At 39.6% G+C, this 15107-nt stretch overlaps 1 protein-coding gene across 2 annotated transcripts in view; it reads right to left on the bottom strand.

The window, feature by feature from the left end:
• Window positions 1-650: 650 nt before the first annotated feature.
• The window catches only part of atp1b3a (ATPase Na+/K+ transporting subunit beta 3a), a 29299-nt gene continuing 14842 nt past the window's right edge, over window positions 651-15107 (bottom strand). For both annotated transcript variants that reach the window (XM_052017822.1, XM_052017821.1), the window contains 5 exons: window positions 10521-10628; window positions 10247-10440; window positions 10106-10162; window positions 3580-3657; window positions 651-1368 (listed from right to left, as the gene is read on the bottom strand). In XM_052017822.1, the coding sequence (XP_051873782.1) occupies window positions 1201-1368; window positions 3580-3657; window positions 10106-10162; window positions 10247-10440; window positions 10521-10628 (605 nt within the window). In that variant the 3' untranslated portion in view covers window positions 651-1200. The remainder of the gene's footprint in view (window positions 1369-3579; window positions 3658-10105; window positions 10163-10246; window positions 10441-10520; window positions 10629-15107) is intronic.

Genomic DNA, 15107 nt, shown 5'->3' with positions numbered 1-15107 from the left:
GTATTTCAGAAGTTGGGTTCTGGTCATCCAACATGTAACAGATGTATAGATAATTATGTTTCTGATTTAATAAACGTGAGATCAATACCAACCTTTGGTATATAATTTCAACATTCATATTTGCTAAGTATATGTATTTTCTGTGCTTATTGATAAAACAGAAAACAATAAGCATCGTAAGTAATTTTTCAATTTATTGTGCGTGCATTACAGGTCCTCACCATGTTACAGCAGGGTTCCTGTGAATTGTTCATTACCCGGACAATTCACAAGTCGGAAATGCAGCTGTGAACAGAGTTCCCAAGTGGCAGAAGATGCCTGCAGCCCCGCAGCAGCCGGCAGTCCATCCTGCCTGTCTCCCAAATGCTCATTTGTATGTACGGGCTGGACATAAGTCAGGCGTTTGTAACCTGGGGAGAACCTGTACTTAGTGAATCATGATAAGTGTTATGTGAATATACACAAGTTACAGTTCCCTACATTAATGTATTTTCTTTCAAACTAAGTGCATGTGACTAAAGTGCTATCAATGTAGCTCTCCCTGTCATTCAGATATGATTTCTATTAGAATGAACTGCTACTCTAAGAGTCCCTTAAGAGATGAAACTTTGTGAAATTTTTAAACAATGATGCCAAACTGCACCCTAAAAAAAGTTTAAAATCCAGTTTTATTTTATTTTATTTTCTTCATACAGGTTTTAAGGCATCTGCACGAAAGACATAATTCTGCAAAGGTTATAAAATCATTTATGGTCAGCCTGCGTTATCTTTGATCTTGCTTCCTAAATTTTTCATTCGTATTCTACGTGAACGTTAACCTGTGTTAAATCCATTAAATATGTACACAGCAACAGCACATTAAGCTTTAGACATTCACTTGGAGCAAAAATCACAGCACAAAACGACAAAGACCGCCATTATTCAAAGTTAAGTAGAGCTATTTACAGGTCCCTTATTATGGCATGATGTCTTAATATGTGCATAAACTGGTCCAACAGGGGGCTGGGCAGGGGCAAGGCAGGCAGCTATGTATTTAGGATTTATTTTAATACTTGATATCTGGAAGCACATGATGCTACCATTAAATGCCATCTAGCTCATACCCCCTTCAAAGTGGTCACACATCTAAAATGGCAGGTCCAGCGCATTATAACAAAACAAGACAACAGAGTAGTCATCGTGCAAGCTCTTCCATTCATGCTATTCTGCTACGTGAACTCTGAAAGCTACCCGACCCAAGAACCTGTCACGATCGTCATTATTCTTCAGATTGGTACCAGTTATCTTGCACTCGATCATTAAATCCTTGTTGGTGTCATTGGCGCCCAACAATAGTTTTACAGCAACCAGAGGCTGGGAATAGTTAACCTACAAATAAGAGACAAAAGCAAAGTTTAGACATTTCAATATTTGTACGCCACCTCTTCAGGAGTACTTTCCACTGGATCTGAGGTGGTGGAATATATTCTCCAGATTCACAGAGGAAGCCAACTAACACTTTGTCAATTATCATGAGTCTTGCCTGAGAGCAACAATAGAGTCATAGAGTTGTACAGCACAGAAATGGACACTTTGACCCTTCACATCCATGCAATGTTTTTGCTTATCTCCATTTAGGTCTGTATCCTTCTATGCCTTGCCTATGCTTGACTAAATATCTCTTACACACTGTGATTGTATCTGAATCCTCTGGCAGTGAGTTTCAGATATCCCTTTTTTAAAAGAAAACTTCCTCCTCAATTTCTCTTTAAAACTTCTTCCTCTCACCTTAAACCTATGCCCTCTTGTTTTTGATATTCCTACCATGAGAACAGGATTCTGTCCAACTATCCTATCTTTGTGACAAAGCTGATTGATGAGGGTAGGGCAGTGGATGCCCTGTCCTGATGCAGGGTTTTGACCCGAAATGTCGACGATTCCTCCCTCCCAGAGATGCTGCTCGACCCGCTGAGCTCTTCCAGCAGATTGTGGTAGGACAGTGGATGTTGTCTACATGGACTTCAGTAAAGCATCTGACAAGGTAACATGGTAGGCTGATCCAGGAGATCAAGTCACATGGTGAGTTGGTAAATTGGATGCAAAATTGATCACAGAAGATGGGGGGTAGTCGTCGAGGGTACTCCACTGACTGAAGGTCTGTGATCAATGGTGTTCCGCAAGGGTCAGTGCTGGGACCTCTTATGTTTACAATATATATAATAATCTAGGAGAAAATTTAGGTGGTCTGATTCATAAGTTAGCACGTGATATGAAAATTGGTGGCGATGCGGGTAGCCAGGAAGGTTTTCAAAGGATACACAGGACATAGATCAGTTGGAAATTTGGACAGAAAAACAGCAGATGGAGTTTAATCTGAACAAGTGTGAAGTGTTGCATTTTGGGAGGTCAAATTCAGGAGGAAAGTACACAGTAAAAGGCAGGGCCCTTAGGAGCATTGATGCTCAGAGGGACCTTGGGGTGTAAGTCCATTGTTCCCTGAAAGCGGCAACACAAGTGAATACGATGGTAAGGAAGGTGTACGGCATGCTTACGTTCATTGGTCGGGGCAATGAGTATAAAAGTTAGGAAGTCATGTTGCAGCAGTGTAAAACTTTAGTTAGACCACATTTAGAATATTGTGTGCACTTCTGGTCACCACACTGCAGGAAGGATGTGGAGATTTTGGGAAAGGAGCAGAAAAGGTTCACCAGGATGTTGCCTAGATTAGAGAATAGGAGAGGTTGGACAAACTTGGATTCTTTTCTCTGGAGCTCAGAGGCTGAGGAATGACCTGATACAGTGTATAAAATTAGGAGAGGCATAGACGGGGTATATAGTCAGAGTCTTTTTCCTAGGGTGGAAACGTCAAGTACTCAGGAGCACAGGGTTAAGTTGAGAGGGGGAAATTTTTCAATGAGATTTGTGAGGCAAGTCTCTGTTTAAACAGAGAGTGGGAGGTGCTATCAGATATGATAGCAATGTTAAAGAGGCATTTAGATAGGCACATGAACAGGCAAGGAAAAGAGGAATACAAACCATTTGTAGGTAAGTGGGATTAATGAGATCAGCATCATGGTCAGCACAGACACGGTGGGCCCAAGGACCTGTTCCTGTGCTGCACTGTCCTATGCCTCTTATAATTTGAATTCACGTCACCCCTCAGCCTTTTTTGCTGCAGGGAAAACAAATGCTGCTTATCCAATCTCTCCGCATAACTAAAGTTCTCCAATCCAGGCAACATCCTGGTGCATCTCCTCAGCACTCTCTCCAGCAAAACCACATCTTTCCTGTAATGAGGCAATGAGAACTGTACACAATGCTCCAATGTAAAACCTCTGCATGTGTTAATAACAAAAAGATGCCCCTCAGTCCATTGGACCATTCATTCAGATGATTGCAGGTCTCTAACTCATCTCGATATCACATAAAACGCTTAGCTAACTAAATCCAGTTCATGGACTTAAATTTAGATTGATCCAGCACATTCAGCCATTTAGGCAAGAGACCAGCAAACAGATGATTGTATTATACAGATAACCTAACATAAATCTCAAAACAATGCAGCATTCAAATATAGTAGCAAAGTTGAAGCAAACTTACATGGGCTTTTTTGCCATAATATGGATAGTACATTTTATCAAATGATCCAAAGTACTGCATATCCACGTATGGTTCTTTCTGCATAAAGACAAAATAGTTGTTTACATCTCTCATATTACAGTTGGTTACAATTATCCAATTATTCAGGGGTTCTACCAGGCTTATGCTGTGCATGTTAATTTTTAAAGAATGATTTCATAAAATGTATTATGTTTTAAAAATATTTAGATTATGAAATGAAGATTTGAAGCTTAGTGACTTTAGTAGATTTATGTGATGTGCTGCACTGCAAAGTTTAACAATGCTAATTCATTTAGGGATTCATTCAGGCTTGGCTGCACAGTTAAGCTAGAAGAGAAAAAATATCACACATTAAATAACAACAATAATGTCCACTACTGATCCCTCAAAAATTAAAATAGTCCAAATAGTTATGAATAAAAACAAAGAAAAATCTCAATAATGCATAAGCTAAGCTTAGTCAATTACCACCAAATTCATGTTGCGGGATTAGATCCCACTTTGTTTCTGTACTCATCCGGCCTGAGTGATGCAGAAAAAAGGTACCTATCCTGTAACCACTTTCCAATGACTCTCAGCCTTCAAACTCTTCCCCCCTTAAGTTTTGGAGAGCAACGTGTTTTCCTATTGCTAACTGCATGTAATGAATATGTTCAGAATTAACAAACATTCATCAAAAATGTTTCCTCCAAACCTTCAAATTGAGAGACTGTCATTGAAGCTAATGTTCAGAACTACAGATGTTGCTGGAAATTGCTGAATGGAAGGTAACTAAATTTGAAAAAAAATTAGAACATGGTAGTAATAACATCAGAGAATACATCAAACATGGACGGTCACATAGTGCTTCTCGAGGACTAGACCATGGATCCAGGGATGTTTAAAATAATTAAATAAAACGCTAATATCAACAATGGCGACCATGGATCTACTGGATTTAAAAATAGTCTAGTTCACTTATGTCCTTCGGGGTAGGAAGTCTCCCACCCTTCTCAGGGCTAGTCTATCTATGACTCCAGACCAAAACTTAACTGGACCGAGGACATTAACCATCTCCATGCCTCCATGGATGCTGCTTGACCTACTGAGTTCTTCTAGCAGTTTGTTTTTTTGTTCTAGTTACATAAACATTGGGGCTTTAAGAATAAGTCAGAAGCTTGGAACTCCATGGTGAGTGACTTTCTGCCCCATTTCTCCACTTGCTTGCCATCCTATCCTCCACGTTTAACACTTGTTTGTTCTACCACCAGCAGACCATGGTTGCAATGTGTACAAATTAGCCAGAGGGGCAAGGGGAGCAGTTTCATGGGATATGGGATCATCATCAGCTCCAATTTCTCCTCCAAGTTGCACACCATCTTATCTATAATGTATCGCTATTCCATTGTTGTTGGGTCAAAATCCTGTCACTCCCCACCTGATGGTTCTGTGGGAGAATCTTCAGCAGGATGACTGCAGTGAATCAAGGATACAGCTCACCATTAATTTCTCGAGAACAGTTAGGGATGAGCATTAAATGTTCATCTTGCTATGAGAACCATGCTCCATGGGAATAAATGGAATACAGGCTATGGCAGGGTTCCGTTCCTGTGAACTGCTCGTAACCCAAACAGTCCGCAATTTGGAAATGTAGCCATAAACCGAGCTCCCAGGTGGCAGAAGATGCTTGTAGCCCCACAGCAGCCGCCAAATCCATCCCACCAGTATCCCAAACGTTCATTCATATGTACAGGCTGTACATAAGTCAGGTGCTTATGAGCTGAGGAGGGTCTACATAAAAATAGCACAAATAGGTCATATGGCCCGCTGAAATTGTTGAATTCAGTTCGATCGTGGCTGATTGCAATGTTTGCCAATTTTCTTACCTTTTCCTTACATCCTTCAACTACTCTAATAAAAAAAATTATCTACCTGTCTAGAACATACTTGCTGATTCATCATCCACAGCCTTCCAGGGCTCTCAAAGAGTCATAGTCCTCCGAGCAAAGACACTTCTCCTCACCTTGGTCCTAAAAGGCTGACCTGCTATGCTGAGGCAGTGCCCTCTGGTTCTGGACTCTTCCGTTGAGAAGTCAGCACCTTGAGAAGTCATCAATAAGCCTAAGAATGTTGCGTGTCAGTGAGATCACTTCTTTTTCAGTGAATGTAAGCCAATCCTACCTGCTCTCTCCTTTATAGGACAACCACTTCATTCCTTATTTTTCAACAAATTAATCTGGTGAATCTTGGTTACGGAGACCAAAAGGACACATATTACTCAAGGTCTGGTGTGGAATACACAGCAGCCATTCAAGGTGGGCATACTGCTGAGCTCTTATTGTCAAAATCCTAGAACTCCTAATCTATTTGTATTGTGAGAGCACCTTCAACACAAGAGCAACAGTTCCTAACTTCTGACTCACTGGAAGGAGCAATATATTTTGGCCTTACCAGCAGTGCTACCATCCACATGAATGAGAGAATACTGTATCCACCTCTTTCAGATTCATTATAGATTCTATGATCCAAAAATCAACCAAGCATTAAACCTATTTGGTTTCCCATTACAGGTTCATACAGGACACCTGCACTTTTAATGTGGCTACATATATTGAATTGATATGCTCAAAATTCAGAACCACCTGAACACCTGTCCACTAGTCCTGCTATTAAAGATTAGTAAATAGACAGAAGAGAGACGTTCTGGAGGACGTATGAAAGTTTATATTGCTCTGTAAACCATTCCACTCCAAAGGAATGCAGGAAATGAGAAAGTCGTCACCAAGAAAAGTATTAAATGATTCTGGGTTGAGGCAACAAAATAAGATTATTCCTACTAACTTTAACTTATGGTCATTATGCACAAGCTGGAGATCTACAGAAGAAACTAGTCTACCTTCACAATGCAAGCGGAATCTTAATTCTGAAGATTTGTTGCCATTTTTTAAACTGAATTTATTACCATGCCCCACCAAGAAAATAAAAACATTTTGAAACATGATGTTTTTAAAGTCTGTGTGTTTGGAATGTTTAAACATGCACTTACTGCAGCTTTTGAAGTTATTATTTAGTGAGTGCTGGACCCTGGAGGTACCTGAAGGTTTTACCTGGTTGCAAGTTTGCAGTGTGGAAATAAAATAAAATGATGAATAAAGAAAGCAATGAACAATAATTCAATGTTATAGTCACCAAGTAGCTATAAATATTTCATGTTCAAATTTCAACAGCCATATACATGTTTGGAACCAAGATTACATGAGCTTATGGGAACTATGAGTAGTTACTGATACTAGCTTTACAGAGGGACAGAATTTCTCCTCTAAAAAAAGTTTTTGTATCCACCTGCAGCGGCCCAACAGGCAGCAATGTAACTGGAATGTTACAGATAGTATTTTTAATTGGGAGGACAGGGATTCAAAACACCTAAATTTGTCATCCTAACCATTTAATATATTCCTTAAACCATGCATAAAAACATTTGCAGAAGGCATTTTGAAAGGGTCAGGCACTTTCTGTTGAGAGCCAGAGATTGACACATGTAGTTGTCTAGGTGGCGATAAACCTCCTGTCCCATTGATTTTATGCCACTTTATTGTTATTCCCACTACAGCTTCAAACATCTTGGTTCAAAGCAATCACTCAAGGTTGGTGCAGAAAGGACTATTTGAGCAAACGTTTACAGTATATTGTGCATGTAATTTGAAACAAATGTTATTAAATATTCCATGAGCAATGCCACTTTCACCACATCATAGACATAGTTCTATGAGTTCCATTAGAACAAAAATAATATTCAAAGGCTCACCTGATGGATAGCATTCCCTGTACACTGCAATGAAATCTCCAACTTAGATTCTGTTCTAACTCCTCAACTAAATCAAGTCATCATTCTGACAATTTCTTTGCATTTCATTTAACTTCGTCCAATCATTCTTCTCTTTAAATCCATGATCACTAATATCAAATAGAAAAATGTGGGCAAGGCTAACTACATTAAAGTGTTACAGTGTGGTGGGGGTGGAGTGGAAGTAATGACTTGCCCTGGTGTCCCTGCCGCACTGCTCTTCCTTAACCAAGGTAAGTGTTTTCAAATTTGTTTAGTCCATCTTATCACTTATTTACTGAGTCAGGAGGAAGCACATTTCCACAACGTTTCAGAACTTGCATTTAACTCTATTCCCCCTCTTCATCCAAGCTCCATTAATCAACTCTAACTGCTTACAGGATATACCCCCACCCCCCAAACACCAAATAGGCTTCTGCTGACAAGATGCACAGGCTGGTGTTGGTACCTCCTGAGGAGCAAGTTTTCAGAGACAAAATGATCACTGATAACAGTTAATCATAGTGTGCAGAAGAGGCCCAGACTGAAATTTCTACTGTCCATAGGACTTTTACTTTAGATGTGTGCTGGACCAGAAGTAAGCCAAAGAATGAATCCAGATCAAAAGCAGAAACATATATCGAGATTGCACTGAATGCTATTCCTGGCTGGAGGGAGGTAGAGAGAGGTTATTGAAATATGCCCCCCCACCCCCTCAACCCCTGTTCCCCAGAGCCAGTGAACACATTGGCCAGTGTAGATTCAGAGCCTAAACTAAAGAACAAGCTCCAGGTTTCACAACAGAAAGAGGCTATAGACTCACTCCTAGAAAGTCTTCATGCCATTCTTTCTACATTAACATTTCCCTCTCCACAGGTGCTGCCTGACCTCAGAGTATTTATAACATTGTGCTTTTATTGCTATAGATCTGAACATTTTACCACTAGGAGGGAAACAGGTAGAGAGGCATTCAAGGGTCTTGTCAACTTCTATTGACCAGCATCTCAAGTACAGCAATAGCCGAATCATACAAAGACAATGGCCTAAAGTGAGTGAAACAAGGATTATTTTTGAGTGGGAGTGCTTAGCATAGGTGGTACAGAGACCTGAAGTAGGGGAATATAAAGAAAATAATATAATTAATGTATGGTAAAAATGCTTGTATTTTGAAAAACGAAACAACATTTCATTCACTTTAATGGTACTTACCAGTCAGTTCCCACAGTATTCCTAATGGCAAGGAAAATGTATACCTCTTCTTGTATATCTTACTTTCATTCTTTTCTGATCTGTCACAGTCATTCTATTTCTTATCCGTTATCTACTATGGTTATCTCCAGATCTACAGATGTTGCTCACTGTTTATGCAAGTCTCTCCCCAATTCTTCTGTCTTTCCTGCACCTCTCTTTTTCAGCCTCTCGTATGTTGCTTTTCAAAATAGAAGTTTCTGCTGTCTTTACTCACGTGTTTGATATCTTACATACTTGTGCACCCTTTCTATATCTATCCCATTATCCTTGTGCTCTCACCAGTCATGGAGACCCAGAGGAAGACTTGAAGGTCCAAATCTTTAATAAGTGCATAAAGTATCGTGATTCTTTGGTAGTGGTACCTGAGGCAGCTCATGAGTGGGAAGAGAAGCTAGGTCAGGGTGAAGAACAGGAGGCGGTGCACAAGGATCAAGCTTGTGCTTGGAGAAACTGGGAAGCTGGGACTGACCTACAAAGCAGTAGATTGACCAAGTGTCCAGGGAATAATAACCATATAAGTAATGCTGCATTAATGGTCAACTACTTGGAATGCATTAAAGCAGATCTGCAGGACAACTATAGAAAAGAAAAAAACCTCTGTTGATATCTAGATGTAAAATCAAATTGATTTTATTCCATTCTACATAAACATCCACATATGAAATTATATTAATGCTAAATTATAATTGCATAATAGCCAACTTTAAATTTTCTGTCTATAAGTTGGTTGACCAAAGGAACTGTTATGCAATACAACTGGTGATCATATAAATTCCAAAATGAAATTCCAGCATTATACTGTAAATCTCTCTCTCATATACAGATGAGATATTTTATATCTATACTACACAACATACATATATATATATTATATATATGTGCCAATATCTAATACTGTAAACACAAACCATTTCAGGACTGTAGGAAAGACTGCAGAGCTCAGGCTGCATCTGGTCCTGGACAATGCAAAGTCTTCAGCTTGTGGTCATGCCAGGAGGGCAGTGGAGCTTTAGGTTGGGCAGATCAGAAAATAAGAGTATTAAAAATTAAAAGCTCAAAAATACCAAAAAAAGTGAAATAATTAAAGTTTGGGATGTAGCATTATAAAACTGGAAGCTATGGGTGTACTAGAAAAGTAGTTTGTAAAAGTGGCAATTCTGAATCAATTTGCCAAGCTTGTGTTGCTAATACGGTGAACGTCTGAAGTTTAAGATCTGAAGGATTCTTCCACAAACTTAGTTCCATAATAAAAGTGAAGATGGTTTCACTGGATTTGCTGGGGGAAGAGGTTGGTAGGGATGGGTGGTGGGCATTCAGGTGGAAAGGGGTGAACTCAACCACAGATGTCTAAACAATTATCACCACTTTTAGCCAAGACTTGGAAGATACATCTAAAGCTAAGACAAGATTTAACAAAAAGAGAACCCAACACACAATTGGTTTACAACTAACCTTGGATGTACAGTTTACTGTAGGATTACTTCCTGCACCTACTTCTAGTCCAATTATCTAGAAGAGAAAAGATCACAGAATGAGTTCCAAAAAGCAGCTGGTTGAACATATTTTCCAAACAGATATTTGAGAAGCACTTACCCTATTCATTTTAACAAGGACACATGGTTTTCCCTCACCATAGCCAAAACTCCCATTATTGGTTCCAGAACATTCACCAAGCATTGTGCGGTTAAATTGACAGGCCTTTTTCTCCGATATACTCTCAGGCTGTGTAAGATAACTTCCAGGATGGCAAAGAATATTTTTTTGTGCTTGTATCAAATCATCATAAGCTATTTAAAAAGAAGTATTTCAGTTAGAATGAATTATGCACAAAGAATACTGAAAAATTTTTAAATTGATCAATACTTACGTTTTAGAAACCCGTCAAGAGCTGCCACATATTTTTCATAAGACTTAGCATCAGATTTGTTAAATACAATTTCTAGGGCGGATCCTACTTTTGGCCTAATCATAAGACCTACAAGTGAAGGAAATATTTCAATAAGCATATCTGTTTGAACAATAACTTACACATTGAAAATGTTTTAAGCGTTCAGTTGCATTCGTTATAGGAAAGTTTTGACCTATTAATTTTCAAACTCAAGGTTCCACCAAAACTAAGCTTTATTGCCTAGAAATTCACATCACGTAATGCTGCTCTTTACAGCAGGGGATGAAACACGAGAATCATGATTTCCACATTATTTTCTACCATTCTGAAAATTTGACTGGGCACCTTCTGACACAAGTCATCCTTGAATCTTGACACAATTTCTGCTTCTAGGGTCACAGTATGATGTCCTTCCCTGTGTGGGTTTCTTTCAGAGCACCATATGGGAACTTGGTTCAAACTAGTTGATTCTTTGACTCTCACCAACTTTTACCGATGCACCATAGAAAGCATCCTATCTGGATGTATCATGGCTTGGTACGGCAACTGCTCTGCCCAAGACCGCAAGAAGCTGCAGAGAGTTGTGGACACAGCCCAGTGCATCACAGATACCAGCCTCCCCTCCTTGGACTCTGTCTTTACCTCTCATTGTCTTGGCAAAGCAGCCAGCATAATCAAAGACCCCACCCACCCGGGACATTCCCTCTTCTCTACTCTTCCATCGGGTAGAAGATACAGGAGCCTGAGGGCACGTACCACCAGACTTAAGGACAGCTTCTATCCCACTGTGATAAGACTATTGAACGGTTCCCTTATACAATGAGATGGACTATGACCTCACGATCTACCTTGTTGTGGCCTTGCACCTTATTGCACTGCACTTTCTCTGTAGCTGTGACACTTTACTCTGTACCCTTATTGTTTTTACCTGTACTACCTCAATGCACTCTGTACTAACTCAATGTAACTGCACTGTGTAATGAATTGACCTGTACGATCAGTATGCAAGACAAGCTTTTCACTGTACCTTGGTACAAGTGACAACAATAAACCAATACCAATCCCAGAACAACAACATCTTCCCAAATCAATGCTGGACTGGGGTCCACTTCAGGCAAGTCCTTTACCTTTCAGCTTTCTAGCTGTACCTTACTTTGCACCAACCTAAACCACCACTCCCCAATGTTACTGCTGGCCTCCTAATGCTTGGACCTCAGCATTCCAGTCTCCAAGGGGCAATAACTGAGGCAATGGTTTCAGAATCCCCATCCCTTCACATACACCAGCACCGCAGACAAGCCCTGCTCCTTTCCCAGCCTCCACAAATTAATTTCTAGACCTTTGTCAACCACGTTAAGAGTCCCCCATAACCACATCTTGAAAAGAAAGTGAATAAACAGTGAAAATTATTGCAGTAAAATGCAGAAAGCATGCACATGTAGGCTGGGATAAATCTGGAAATTGTTGGTAACTTCCCATCAATGCAAGATAATGTATACACAGCTTTCAACCTTCACTGATCAGTAAATAAACCAATTCTGGAAAGAGAGTCTGCCACAAGTGCCACAAATGAAAATGTCACTGACCATGACAAAGTATGATCTATGGTTCTGTGGCCTTCCATTGCTGGCCTCTACTTTGGAGTTGTTGAAATCACAGATTGTCATTGTGTTCATCCCATTTCACAGCTAATGTTGTTGTTTGCTGTCATCAGCTACAGTATAATCAACATTGAAGGGTGTTGTATCTCTTTTACTAACATCCTTAAAATGGAGCTTTGGGCACCCTGCTGGTCATTTGGCTTGGCTGCCTTTCCAAGTTGTTGGGGATGTGGCCATCTTTCATCCACTACACATGCCTGAGCCAGTGAAGTCTTCTTTGCTTGATGAATGCTGGGGTGCTTGGCATCTTAGCTTCTGAAAGGACTGCTGTGCTGGAAACATTTTCCTTCAGTGAGATGCCAAGAACACTGCAGACACTGAAGATGGAAATTGTTGAGCTTTCTTTTATGGCGGCTGTACATGGTCCATGCTTACCTGCCGTACATCAAGATGCTTCGAATGCAGCATTTATTGAACAGCACCTCAGTCCCAAGAAGATGTGTCTTATTCTTGAAATATGCACTATAATATTTACAGTCTGATGTCCATAGTTCAGAATTCAAAAGAGAAGGCTATGAGAAAGCACCAGTGCAGATATTCATAATTTCTCCTGTGGTTTGAAATAAAGTTAATGTTCCTGCACATAGCAGAGGCTGCTTGTTGAAGTTCAGATGGAGAAATTCTCCATCCACAAGCAGTGATGCCGACCTTCTCAATGTCAAACTTTCAAATCTGTCCACCTGTCCCACATCCTGTTCACTGACCAACTTCACTACTGCATTCCAATTTTGTTCTAATCTAACTAAAAGCTTTGGTGCTAACATGCTTTTTGATAATTTAACTATTATTGCATGAATAATGAACTATAAAATAGTTAAGGCACCCCAGTAAACATGGTAAACCATCATTCTTTCATGCCTGGTAGGAAGGTGGGATGGTGTCAGGGCAAGGCTCTTTATATAATGCTGCATTTAAAACATGGCAAAAGCTTCAAACAGTTTCTAACCAACATTCATTAATTTATTTCATCAGCATGAATGTTGATTCTGGTAAGTACTGCAGATGTACAAACACTATAGGTGAGAAATTAAAATTTGTTGGAAAAACATTACAAGAATAAAACTGATGAACAAGGGGTTTTTAAAACCTCTACACTGCAATCAACTTTAAATCAACCATAGAGCATCCACAGTATTGAGTGTAAATAGCAGAAAATGCTCGCAATCCCACAAACTGTCAATAGCACAGCTGTGTCACCTCCTCCCGGTCCATCTGTGGAGAGTATGCAGTTCTCACACTGGTCTCATCAGTTACCTCAGAACCCACAAAACCAGAATGCAAGTATACTGTCTTTGATTCCAAGGGAATACTTAAACCTTCAGCACCCCAATTTTCTGAGACAGTTAAAAATGAATCACCAAAGGTATGAATGAAAGATGAGGTCCAGATTGAATATATTGTAATGATGAACTTTGCTGACCGCTCAAGTCAAAATGACAACTTTGTTTAGAATTAGCCTCAGTTTACATAAACCAATGGGCTCATGTGCTTGACAATTTATTCAGAACCTAGACCTGTCAAAACTTCTTAGAAATCTGCAGGGTGTTACCTTAAAGGCAACTTTTTTTATGCAGGAAAACATGTTTTTATTTCATTTGTCCAAGGACAATGGGCCAAAATGGCAGCAACATAGGCTAAAAATTTCTTTTAGCAGCTCAAGATGTTAAAAACTTCTGACACATTGCCCAACCAACAACCTAAAGGAGTGTTCCTGACATCAGTGGATAAAATGTTTTTAATTGCTGCTATGCACTTTTAATGAACACTTTCCAGGGGAGAACCAAACCCAAAATTACCAGTGGAATTATATACTTTGTGCATTTCTCAGAGTCATCCTGTCGAATCACACATTCAAATCTTCTGACCTTCCACCAAGAACTAGACATATCATGCCACAGGCAGTCACCCCAAGATTTATTCTGCATTCCAAAGCTGCCACTACAACCACTTAAGAACAGTTTCCGAAGACGGCAAGTCAATGTCGAATCGCACAATTACATAATCCAAAGGCTATTTGAATGAACTGTCAAAACTTCTTAGAAATCTGCAGGGTGTTACCTTAAAGGCAACTTTTTTTATGCAGGAAAACATGTTTTTATTTCATTTGTCCAAGGACAATGGGCCAAAATGGCAGCAACATAGGCTCTAAAAACACTGAAGTATTATGGATCAAGGCATTAAAACTGCAAAGATTCAAGATATCCAAGATGTCCTGCACTTGCAAAACTTCAGAATAATGGAACAGAACCTAGCCTTGTGTGATGCTGCTTATCTGATGCAATGTGCTGCTGCAAGTCAGTTTTGCATTGCACCTGTGCATACGTGTAGTTGTGCGTGTGACAATAAACTTGACTTTTGACTTTTGATATCCTCAACAGCTCCAGTAATCTGAAGCTTGTGTACAATAGACAAGACAAAGCTTTTGTAAAATCCATGTGTTTTGGAGAGATTCTCTAAAGTGGAAAGCAGAACTTTCATTTGGTCCATACTATACAGTAGCCAAAGAAACGACTATCTAATTACCACACAGTGCCATTTGCAAACCCTTCCTAAATGAACATCTCACTGAATTATGGCTGGGAAAATAAGATAAAACACCCGAAGCAGCAATTGGTTCACTTTCTGAGCCTTGCTTCCCTCATTTAAAGACATATTTGCTTCCCAATTACATTTTTCCTGAGAGCTAAAAGGGCAACTTCAGAACATCAGGGATTCTGAATCGACCAAGCTGAATTTGAAAATAAAAATGGTTGTTTTGATGCTTTTTATTTGTTTTTTTCCAGTGTGAATTGAATTTATTCAATGAAAACTTCTCATTCAGGAACAGATATTTCATTAGAAAAGATTGTAAACTCTGCATGATCATTTAGCAAATTAAAAGTTGATTTCCTTCTTTTTCCCCCCT

The sequence above is a fragment of the Pristis pectinata genome, chromosome 6, assembly GCF_009764475.1.
Source record: "Pristis pectinata isolate sPriPec2 chromosome 6, sPriPec2.1.pri, whole genome shotgun sequence".
Lineage (NCBI taxonomy): Eukaryota > Metazoa > Chordata > Chondrichthyes > Rhinopristiformes > Pristidae > Pristis > Pristis pectinata.
This window is presented reverse-complemented; position numbering and strand designations above follow the sequence as displayed.